We start from the raw sequence: 12,500 nt of genomic DNA on the forward strand, positions 1-12,500 counted from the left end.
TTTAGAATTGGTGTTATGAGAGAATATTTCCATGATGGTGGTATATCTGCTTCTGACTGGACTTCTAGCAAAGTTTTATGAAAAAGGGAGGTTACTGTTGAAGGAAAGAGTTTGTAAATTTCCGTAATTATACCATCTATCCCTGGAGCTTTGTTAGATTTACTTTCTTTTATCTTGTCAACAATTTCTTTGTAGGATATAGGTTTTTGTAGGTCTAGTTTTAAGTTTTCGGGATTTTTTTTTATATTGATAAGGTTTGTATCTAAGTTTATTTGGTTGGTATCTCATTTTTGAAGTATTCCATATAAATGGAACCGGAATGCTTCAAGGATGTCTCCTATATATGATACTTTTCCCCCTTTCTTTTCATAATATATACTACTAATGTTATTTACTTTGGATTGTATTTTAATTCTTGTAGGTAAGTTATGTAGATATCTGGGGGAGGTGGATAATGAGTTTATTTTTAATTTTTCCAAGGCTAGACAAGTTTTATGTTAGAATTTCATTATACTTTTTATTTAATTCATCTGTTTCTTTTTTGACTTCTGGACAATTCTGATTTTTTTAGATTATTTGTCAAGAATCTGGTGTTCAAGTCTAATGATTCATATTCCCAGTCTCTGACTTCAACTAAGGGTCTTACCAAATAAATAAGCTTTTAATGAGTCCCATACCATGACTCTACTGATTTCTGTTGTATTATTAATTTCAAGAAATAATTGTAGTTCTGACAACATCCAGGGTCTGAATTCTTTAATTTTCATGCTATATGATGGAATTCTAGTTGAGAGGTTTAAACTCTATTTGGAGCTTCATTATCAGGGAGTCATGATCTGAGAAGGGGCATGGAACTATTGAGAAGTTGAGGATTTTTGTTTGTAAATCTTGAACTACGAATAATTTGTCTATTCTGGTTTGTGTTCCAAATCTATGGTCTTTATGGGAATATAGTAAGGATTTATCATCTTTTACTTTAAAAGTGTCTATTAAATGAAATGAATCAATGCATCTTTTTAAGGATTTTGAAATAGTTGCTATGAGAAAAGACTTCTTGGTGGTTTCAGAAGCTTCTAAGGTACAATTAAAATCTCCTCCCAGTATAAGATTCCCTTTATAATTGTTGGAAATAAAATCTAGGTGTTTTTTATCCATTCCTGCTCCATTTCCTGGGAACCCATATAGATTAGCTAATGTCCATATTCTGTTATTAAATTTAATTATAACAAATGCTAGTAGACCTTCTTTGTCTTCATATTTATAAATAACTTTTGGACTGATTATGTTTTTCTTCCAGAGAATTAATACTCCTTTTGTCTTTGTTCTATAGGAGGATTGAGCTAAGAATGTATAATCCTTAGGGTTCCAAATAAAACTATCATTAGTCTTAAAATGCATTTTCTGGAGAAATACTACATGTGCCTTATTTAGATTTAAATATTTTAGCAAGTTTGATCTTTTATTTGCATTATTTAAGCCATTAGCATTTAATGATAAGAATGTTAAATCCATTTCAAGTTATTGTTGAAAGAAACTTTTTGCTTCTTTTTTTTAATTTTGATTATAGCAGTTATACCATATTCTCTGATAACATTTAATGTTATTTTTATGTGTGTAAACTTGGGAGTGTAATTTTAATGTTCTTTCTTCTTTAAATACAAGTACGGTAAAATTCTGGTCAGGCTTTAAAAAAGTGCTTCTATAAAACATTAATTCTAAAGTATCAAATACAAGTAAATATGAATTTCCCATTAAACATGGAATGTAAGTCATTCCTAATCCAATAGATAATGATAGATCTATTGGATTATCACTCATACCTTTAACCAACAATATCAACTGAGCTCCATATGTTAAATTATTATATGGAGAATTTTCTTAAAAGAGATATGAAATTCTATATTATTCTATTACTGTTGAATAGTATTTTATATATCAGGATGGAATGTTAGTAGTGTAAACAATTATTAGGTTGACTTAATATCCAGTATTTAGTTACCCTTAAGAGATCCCAAATGTCAGATATGTCATTTTGGATAAATTAAATGCAACAGAGGAGCATACACTAAATAAGCCAACAACAAATAGATATTACTAAAATAATTTGACTAAAAGGACTCTACAGGAGACAATGAGGGATTTCCCAGTGAAATACGAATTTACTGTAGGTGTACTGTCTTCCTTTACTTTCCCAATCTTCAGCTCACCAACTTCAACTTATACTTATGAAAAGACATGGCTTATCAGTGGTATCCTAACTTTGAGTAGAGGTGCCCTACATTCTAGTGTGCAGTGCTTTTACATATTTATAGATTTACAAAGCAGAGTCTAAGAATGAACTATGATCACCCTGACAATTCCCATCCTGCATAGGACACATCCTGCTTCGGGTATGGGTAATCACATCAGGTCTCGAATGAATGTGAAGGTACCTATATGGTAATAAAGACTTACCTTAGGTAAGTATTAATCAACTAGTATTTAGAGCATTTTAGAGAGTTCTTGGGGCAGTTAGAATACTCTTAAGCCTCTCCTCCCTTGACCAAAAACAAAGATTTCCCTTCCCTTTCTTTCCCTTGTTTTAAATCAGTACTAAGGTAGCATTGTTGCCTCACAGCAAGAGGTTCTTCCATTTGATTCTCGGCTTGAGCGCCTTCTGTGTGGAGTCTGCATGTCCTCCCCATGGTAGAGTGGCGTTCGAAAGACATGCGTAGAATGGGCATGTCTTCGTTAAAGGTTGGGTGTCGAGCTGGCACCTCGTCACCATAAAAATCTACTGCCAATGATTAGCGGACCGGAAGTCCGCTGTGGCGACCCCTAACCAGGAAAAGCTGAAAGAACTAATAAAAGAAATTCAACAAACATAGGTAAACAGAAATAACATTCAGTAGTCCATCTTGTACATGACTCGCAGTCCATTAATCGAGTCAATGACTAGCATCACTTTAGTAAACATTATAAAGACAAATTAGAAATAATTTCCTAGCTCTTTATATTTTCTGATAAAGAGAAAAGTTATCAATAAGCTATTTTAACTAAAAGTATAAAGCATTTCAGTTTTTCCTTGCATGTATACATTTCTACTTGTACTGTAGTGTCAATAGATGTCTCTGAAATCTGTACAATACTTCACTTCAAATAATTCCTTTTTCAATTTAGGTTTTGTTTTGTCAAAACTGCAACAACATTTCAAGGGCACAATTAATATTTTAACTGATGTTTCAAATAAATAACTTGTCAGTTGCCAATTGAGTTAGTTTAGAATGTATGGTTAGTGCAAATATAGCATGTTGCAAAAATAATATGTATTTGTTTTGTGTGCTCTAGAGCTTGTCATGTGCAAGTGACATATATAATGTAGCATATATAGAGCAGATAGCTTATGGATTCCGATTGTTAAAGTAAGTTATGCTAATTTAATCAGGCAGTTTCATTTAAATTCACAAGTAATTTGGAGACATTTCGGTTGAGTTTCCAGGAATGTGTAGTCCAATGTGAGTAACTGAGTCCACTTTTCCTCATAAACATATGTCACAATTTATAAAACTAAGCGGAGTCTAACATCTGTCTAATAATCATTATAAAGACAAAGAATAGTAATTTCCTAGCTCTTCAAACTTTCTGATATCTCAAAATGTTGACAGTAAGCTCTTTTAGCTGGAAGACTAAAACATTTCAATACTTCCTTGTGAATATATATTTTTACTTTTACTGTAGTGTCAAGAACTGTCTTTGAAGTCTATGCATTACTTTACTTCTTACAAGTCATTCATTTTACAGTTCAGATTATATTTTATCAAATTGTCAATAGCATTTCAGGGGCATATTTAATATTTAAACTGATATTTTAAATGAATAGCTGTCAGTTACCAAGTGAGTTTGTACAGAGTGTGAGGTAACTGCAAAGATAACATTTTGCAAAAAGTAATCTGTATCTTTTCATATGCTCTAGAGACTGACAATTTCAATTAACATATAAAATGTTATTTATTTATTTTATATTTGTTGACCGGGCTAGTCTGTCTGGATACATGTCCATTTTCAGCAGAGGCCCGGGGAGAAAACCTCCAAGAAACATACAGAATTAATATAAAAGTCAAAACAGATCAAACTAAGCAAAACCGCTATTGTTTCATAAAATCATTACTGTTTTTTTTTTTGTACAAAATACAATACTCATAGTGAGCATAACATGGGAACTGTATAAGAGAGGGTATAATATACATATACACATAATTTTTATTTGCAATAACATCTTTAAGGGTAAGATTAAAGAGATGTAGGTTGGTGATTAGTGTAAACGAAAAAAAGTTAGTCAGGGTTAGTACAGGAGCATAGCCAGTGTGTATTGAGAAATAGTTTTACAAATTTTACAGTGTAGACAGCTTGTGAAGTCATATTAAACTGAGTAATACTTTTTAATCAAGCAGTTACATTTAAGTGCACATGTAGTTTAGAAACATTTGAGTTGTGTTTCCATGAATATGTAATCCTATGAGGATAAATCATAAAATATTTACAAATAGTCCTATTATGTATTTATTTTACCTTGCTTAGGTTGTTTTTCATTTTAATAACTAAACAACATTACTTTTTCTTATTATTTGTTATCTGTGAGGCTAAATGCACTTCACAGGTTCACAGTGTCCTTAGAAACTGTAGCAATTTATTTACTGTTGCTATGGCAACGCAAATAGAATGTGAAGAAAGCTTCACTTCTCTTAACCAACAGTACATTTTTCCCTCCTTTGTTTATGTATTTAATACTAAAAGGAAATAATTCAAAGGACACATGTACATGAATGGAACATATCAGAGTAAATCACGAACACGTCCCCAATCCCAGTAAGCATAACAGTGACTACCATTAATCTAATAAATATTGTAATAACAATTAAGTTCACTATTCCAATTAGTCTACCCTAAAACTAGATTATTTTAGACTATTTATCTATGTATAGATAGTGAGTTATTAAATATATACAGACTATATTAGTATAGTAAAAAGAGAATTTAGAAAGGGAGACAAGGTGCAGATAAAATAAATAATGAGAAAAGAAAGAAGAGAGAGAGAGAAAAGAGAATTAGGAGAAAATACACATATACTATGTATGTTGATTTACAGTATAAATATTTTATGTGCTATATAACCCTCCTTCTGTGAAAGAAAAGTACCCTGTTTTACATACCTGAGGTAATGTGAAAACTCTCATGTGTCATCTATTTGCAAAAAATATAGATAAAGATTCCAGTAGTTAGTTACCTTTGTTTTAAAATTCCAAGCAGTAAAATTGGTCCTTTAAAGTAATGTTAAAACAATTCATATCATAGTAGATGCTCTGAGAGATTTGGCTGTAACGTTATTAGTCTTTTGCGTCTTCTTTTTGACATCTGTCCAGACATTTGTTTCTTTTATTCTCTTGAGAGAAAGTGACATCCAGTCCATATCTTCTGGTAAATTAATCACATTATTAGTTTTAATAAATGAAGAAGCTTCCTCTAAGTCAATAAAAGTCCTCATCTTGTTGGCATTCTTATCTTAGCTGGATATGCAAGTTGTGCCTTGATGTTATTTTGTTTCATTAACTGTATCATTGGCCACACTTTTTTCCTTTGTTCCGTTATTCTAGATGAATAGTCATTATCAAATTTTATCAGGCTCTGTTTATATTTTAGAGGTGCCTTCCTCCAAGCAGATCTTAAAATCAGTCCCATATCCAAGTATGAAAGAAATGTTATAATTATTGACCTAGGAGGAGAGTTTGAGTTAGTGGCAGGTTTCCCAAGAGTTCTGTGTGCCCATTCAATGCCAAACAATGTCCTTCTTTTAAATTTAAAAAGTCACGGATCCAGCTTGATAAAAAGGAAATACTCACCTTCTGTGTTTTCAGGTAATCCAAAAATCCTGATGTTATTTCTCCTCTCCCTATTTTCCAAGTAATCTACTTTATTAACCAACCAAGTGTTTTATTTAAGAAGTAGTTCTTTCTGTGTTTCCACTTCCATAAGTCTGCTTTCTAAGTCATTTAGAGAAACCTCTGTTCCTGTTATCCTTGTCTGGTGTTTTTGTAGCATTTCCTTGAGGGTGTCAGCCTGTTTTTGACTACTTGTTTTAAGATTTTCTAGGTTCTCTTTTAAAATCATCCATCTTCAAAGACAACTCCTGCAGGGTAGATGCCATCTGTTGTAGTTCCTCCTTTAAGGCAGCATCCTGATGAGAATTCTTTGAGTTGCTTATTTTAACAAGTGAATATATCTCCAAGAGTTTTGACAGGAAATTATTTGTAAAACTTCACCAAAGTTTCTAATTATGTAAATTAGTCCTTTATCTATAAGACTTTATACTTTGAAGAGAAAAAAAAAAAGAATATTTTTCCTGTCTTATTTAACTAGTTGTATGGAGCTCGAAAATACTGCTGCTTTCAGTTAGCCATTCCCAGGCATACATTTTCTTAAGGATATTAAGTCTGAAACTTAAATGTCTGTCATTATTTAATGAATTCATTCCTCACTTATTTGCCAGAAAACCACAAGTTTTATGAGCAACAGACCAAAAATATGAGGCAAACATCTGGACATTCTGCAAAAAATCTGGACAGTTGAGAGCTATGTCCACTACATGGTTCCTGGATTTAGTCTTGATTGCTATTTATACCTCTCAACCTTTTAGAGCAAGACATCTGGACAAAGACACAAATAATGGGGAGGAGAAAAGCCTAAAAATAGGGGCAGGTTTTAAATATTGCTCTTACAATCTTAGAAAGTTGATAGAATAACCACAGATTGTTAGTATGAATTTACTGAAGGGTATGAAGTCTGAAATTCAAATGTCTGTAATTATGTTCTGTCTTTAGCCTTTAATAACATACCAATAATTTACCAGAAAAGCACACTTTTATGAAAAGTGGGCCAAAAATATGAGGCAAAAATCTGAATGTTCTGTGAAAATCTATACAGTTGAGCAGTATGTATGCTATTGTCTGTCTGTGCAGAGTTTTCAAGTCTGCATTTGTGTGTTTAGATTCATTTGGGTGTTATGGTTTCCTACCACATTACAAAAACATGCTGGTTGACTACTGTAAAGTACAATTATGCTTTACTAAGAGCCCACTCGGTTAATAAATAAATAAATTCATACATACATACATAAAAAATGCCAGTAGCTGGACTTTCATGTTACTGACGAGAAGAAGTTATTTGCAAGTTATGCATAGAAAACGACCATCAGCTGGAAGGGATGTACATTTAGGCTTGCAGTGCTGGCAAGTGTTGCTCTTTTATTTTGGTCAGAGCAGATCAGGTTAACCACATAAATCTTTAAACATGCTACCAAAATGGTGGAAATGACAAATGGAGTTCCTTTCCTATGGCTAAGCATAAAATAATTTGCTATAATGTCAGCAAATCACTGACCCAGCATGGAACAAAATGTAAACTTCAAAGCTCTTACAAAATTTTGACAGGTTTATTCCTTGTATTTAATAAGGGTTATCCACTAGGGGCAGTAGCATCTAGGACTGTCCTGACCTGTATTTCTGTTTCTATTATAAGACACGAGAATGAGTGCGGTATAAACGAAGTGTAGCTTACAAAAAATTATGTTTGACTCCAATCTGGTTGAATGAAAACAGGGAAGGGGACACATCCAGAGCTTACAGCCAATCTTGTGAAATGAATTTCTAAACAACCTTATAAAACATCTGGGTGATACTGAAAATTATAAGGTGGACATAAATATAAATATATATATATATATATATATATATATATATATATATATATATATATATATACTGAGCTATGTCAATTGAAAGAATGATTTATATTCTCATAGATGGAATGTCTTGATGAGGCTAGCATATGGGAGAGTTTTGTGGGAGTGGCCAGATTAAAATAGCTATGCATTTAGACAAAATGAATACAATGCCATTATTTAAGGAATTACCACTGTAGGAAAGGGTTGTAGCATGTCTACAGTATGTAAAAATTAAACAGCATCCAGTTAAGCTCAGTAGAGGTTTCAAATCTTTTGAAACAGTGGCTGTGAGTAGCGTGGGCAATGACTTTGATTTTATTTCATGCAGAAACTAATATCTGTACTATTGCAGTGAATAAAGGACCGACTTGTATATTATAGGTTAAAATGTGATACCAGTGTATGAACTAGCATGTCACTTGTATGCATTTATGAAAGATGTATATTTTGAAACACTTGTTCTCAAAGTATGCACCTTTAAAAGTAGTTTGCTCCTTTACCAATACCCAGTTGACCTATTTGTTCCATAGAGCTACAGTCAGGCACTCCCAGGCTAATACAGAGCCCTTCAACCCATTTGTTCCTGTTAGGTAGCCCTATTGACTCATCAGTTCTGCAGGAGAGGAAATGAGGAGGTGGGGGGTGGGGTGGGCCAGCTTACTGGTCCTGCAGAGTGGTCTACCCATCCCTTGCTGGAATAGTCATTCCTGCCTTTTCAGTGGCAAACTAAGGTGTACTGCGTATTGCTGGCCACAGGGAACATGATTCTGCATGACGAATCTCCCTGACTACATGCATGTGCACCATAGCGTATTGTGCTCATAGGTCGTGCTACATGGATGCAGCATTCAGTACTCCCTCTAGGTGTCGCCTCTGTGGTTTGCCAAATCTGACTCCCTGCCCACCACAATGGGCAAATCGGCAGTGTCTGTTCATTCCCATTCTCCCCTGCCAAGCTTAAACTTAACGTTTTTAATTCATGGATGTGAAATGTGTCCTTTGCCTGAAGGGTACATTTTAGAGAATATTTATGCTGTAGGGCTTTTGTTAAATTGTTTTAATAACTTTGCTGTATGTGACACATTAACTATCACTAATCAACATATAACACTAATCGTCAGTCTAATATTTCCAACCAAAGTATATGAAGAGCTTAAAGTATGTTGCCAGTAGTCCTAGAGGAATATTGCAGATTGCAGAGGTGTGTGGCTTCTGATGAGTCGAGTTTCTACATTTGTTTATTTTTTTTTTTTCTGGATTATCAGATGAGTTCATTTTATTAAGTAACTGTTTTTCATTTTGCTTAGACTTGTTAGTCTGAGCAGTATGGCTGTGACCTAATGAACCAAATTGGAACAAAACTTGGTTGAGTGCCATGGGTCTATATTAGTTCGCCGAAATGGTATTCTGGTGAACATCTGTACATCAACAATCAGTGAAAATTGCATCAGCGATTCGCTGAATTACTAAGGACAATAAAATGGTTGCCTGAAGCACAATGAACTAACTTTACTTCACTCGAACCCTTTTGCTCCCCACACACCCCAACTATATATACCAACTTTGAGATCACACTACAGTGGAGAAAAGGGCAAAGTTCTATAGTTGTCCGTTGTGCTTTGGGAAACTATTTTGTTGCCCTTAGTGAATTCAGTGAATCACTGAAGTGATTTTTACCAATTACAGGTCACTGAGTAGGTGTTCACCGGAATACCATTTCGGCGACCTAATATAGACCTGAATGCCATCACCCAGAAAATGGTGTAGCAGAAGTTCTTTCCAAGAAAATTGGGACTCTGGGCCAGATGTGTGAAGTTTATTCAGTACTGTTTTTTTTTTTTTTTTTTTTTTAATGGACAGTGTGGAAGTTGAAGTATTCATATTTGTAGGCAATAGTAAGACTGACAAACCTGGGGTCAATCTAGATGGGGTGGAGGGATGTGGGAGGAAATATCTAATGTAATAACATCATAGTCTTCTACATTAAAACACCAAGATCTACATCTAAATCTCACATTGTGTGTGTGTGTGTGTGTGTGTGTGTGTGTGTGTGTGTGTGTGTGTGTGTGTGTGTGTGTGTGTGTGTGTGTGTGTGATGCAAGTATGTATCTGGAATAGAAAGATGGAGTAAAAATTCTAAATGATGACATTCAGGAAAAGGTCATGAGGTTTGTTATCTGGATCACCTGACTATAACCATGTACTAGGATGATGTGGATGGGTGGGGATAGAGTATAATTAATGGAAATCTGTGGCTCATTGGAAAATATTTTCAGTGGTGGAAGAAATTAAAAATGGATGCCACTGCATGTGTCATTAGTAAGGGCTCACTGAGAATATTTTGCCCAGGACTTGAAGGTCACATCTATCTGTGTGCATAGACAGGGAGGGTGTAGTTAATTGAATTGCTACATGGGTGTTATAGAATCTGCTGTAGAAATCATTAAAAGAACATACATTTCTGCAGATACCTTGGTGGAGAGAAAAGCAATGGTTAGAAGGTATAATATACCTTCATATACTAGAAAGAGCAAGTAGGATAGAATGATATATCATGTGAGGGAGCATTCATTACAGTAATGGTGGTAGGTACATTGAATTCCTACAGCAGTGGTTGGGATAAATACAGAAGGGGAGTTCTGCAGTGAATTAAACCGATTTAATGGAACTCTGAGAATAGGAATATGATGCCAGAGGTAGGAAGGCCTAGACAAGAATCCATCAGACTAAAAGAACCATAGGATATTTGTGTTAATGTACATTTGTGTATCACTATTTTTAGTGTGCTTAACAACATTTTTTCTTGTCTTTATAGAACGTCATTATTTGGACTATTTCCATATAATTCTGGAATGACTAGATTTGAAAACTTAGCTGATCCAACAGACACTTGGGAAATCGTTGAGACCATTGGAAAAGGCACATATGGCACAGTCTATAAAGTTGCCAACAAGAAAGATGGAAATCAGGCGGCTGTCAAGGTCCTGGATCCTGTCAATGTAAGTAGATCCTTAAGGAAAATAAAAGTAGAACATAAGGTTTCTAGAGAAAATAAGAAATAAATGTGAAAGCTTCATGACGAATGTACACTACCACATAGCATAAACATTTTTAGCTTGAATATTGGAGTGAATATATTATAACTTCTGATGAATTTAAGATTTTACAAAGGCATTTATATGTAATTTTAGTTAAATCTATATTCTAATAGGTTTTATGAGATGTCTCTGCATTGTTTTTTTGCAAAAATGTAGCATTTGAACCTTTTAATACTTAAGCACTCTGACAACCTGATTGCTAGACTTCTGTTGCCATGTGAAATATGAGACGCATCCTCCCATCGGATCTGCAGAATGAGTTCCTGCACTGCTATTGTATGATAAAGCTTTTCTCTTTGCTGTTCCACACTGCAGTTTGATACAACATCTTGGCAGGAATCAGCAGTACATACTTTATGTAGAAAATGGATGACAGAAACCCTCAGTGCATGAACTTTAATGACACTACCAATTATATCTCATTCCAAGTATCCAGGAGCGTAAGATGTATCTTAGAGAATAAATTCACACTGAAAGAGTGCCAAGTGGTGCTGAGAAATATAGCCAGAAAAATGGGAAAAGAAAGAAAATTCAGCACTCATGCAATTCATAGATGGTTTCCAGAATTCTTTTATTACAGCATACCCTTATTGTATCTGTACAGTACATTCTTGCTTTTATTTCAGAAATTAAACATTGTGTAAAACATTACATTATACTCCTAAATAAAATAATTATCATATTTTCCTCAGAGAGTAGTCTAATATTTCTGTTCATCGTTCATATGTTCTTACAATTTACACAGAAAATGTTTGTACTGAGCACACTGAGTTCAGCCTGACCATCGTCAAAAAATTTCTTCATCATGCATCCTCGACAAAAATTTCCTATAATTTATACTCTGGACTTCTGTTTTGTTCAGCATGTCAAAGGAGTTATGTATAATACCCATCTGCATTTTCTTTCATGTTTATCTTCATTTCTTTGTTGTCATTGTATTAATGTTACCAAATTCTAATGGTATATAGAAGGTTCACTAATGTTAAAGTTTTACAACTGTAACTTTCTGCACAGTAAAAGAAACAGAAAATAAGACATATTGCAGTAAAACACACATTACCCAAAACAACAAAACAAGGTGTTGGCTGAGGCAATGTAAGACATGAAAGAGTAGTGAGATTAAAAGGCAGGTTCAAACATTTGAATCTGTTCAACACTGGGATTTTGTAAGGCCACACTAGTTAGTAGAGTCCATTGCTGCTGTATTTGATGAGCAGTGGAACAAATTGCAGATAACAAGCAGCCGCATCTTCTGGACTATCAGCAGCTCCTCTGCGGCTTAACAAAAGTTGTAGGTAGACAAGTAAGGCCTGAGCAACTCTTACAGGTGGGGAAGACCAGTGCCATGTAAAACATATAAGTCAGGTTTAGAACTCTGAACATGATTTAAAAAATGAAGAAGCATCCAGCAAACGATCTATAATAATATGCTGATAATGTGCAGTACGTGTTAATATCCAGGACAACAGAGTCTGATAATATGCAGTATGTGTTAATAACTGGACAACAGAGGTTGAGGCCGATAATCTGTAGTACCAGTTAGTAAATGGACGGCAGAATCTTATACTAGATGCAAACAACTGAGGTCATAATCTGGAAGCCTCAACTACAGACAGTTGCAATAGTCAATACATGAAAAAAGCCTG

General features: G+C 34.2%; 1 protein-coding gene across 1 annotated transcript in view; it reads left to right on the forward strand.

The window, feature by feature from the left end:
• Nucleotides 1-12,500, forward strand: part of LOC122805399 (myosin-IIIb-like) — a 950,073-nt gene that overhangs the window by 185,741 nt on the left and 751,832 nt on the right. Inside the window, exon 2 of the mRNA XM_044075509.1 lies at nt 10,572-10,755. Within this exon, the coding sequence (XP_043931444.1) occupies nt 10,609-10,755 (147 nt within the window). The 5' untranslated portion in view covers nt 10,572-10,608. The remainder of the gene's footprint in view (nt 1-10,571; nt 10,756-12,500) is intronic.

Source organism: Protopterus annectens, chromosome 6.part1 (assembly GCF_019279795.1).
Source record: "Protopterus annectens isolate FY-2018-M chromosome 6.part1, PAN1.0, whole genome shotgun sequence".
In the NCBI taxonomy this organism is placed as follows: Eukaryota; Metazoa; Chordata; order Ceratodontiformes; family Protopteridae; genus Protopterus; species Protopterus annectens.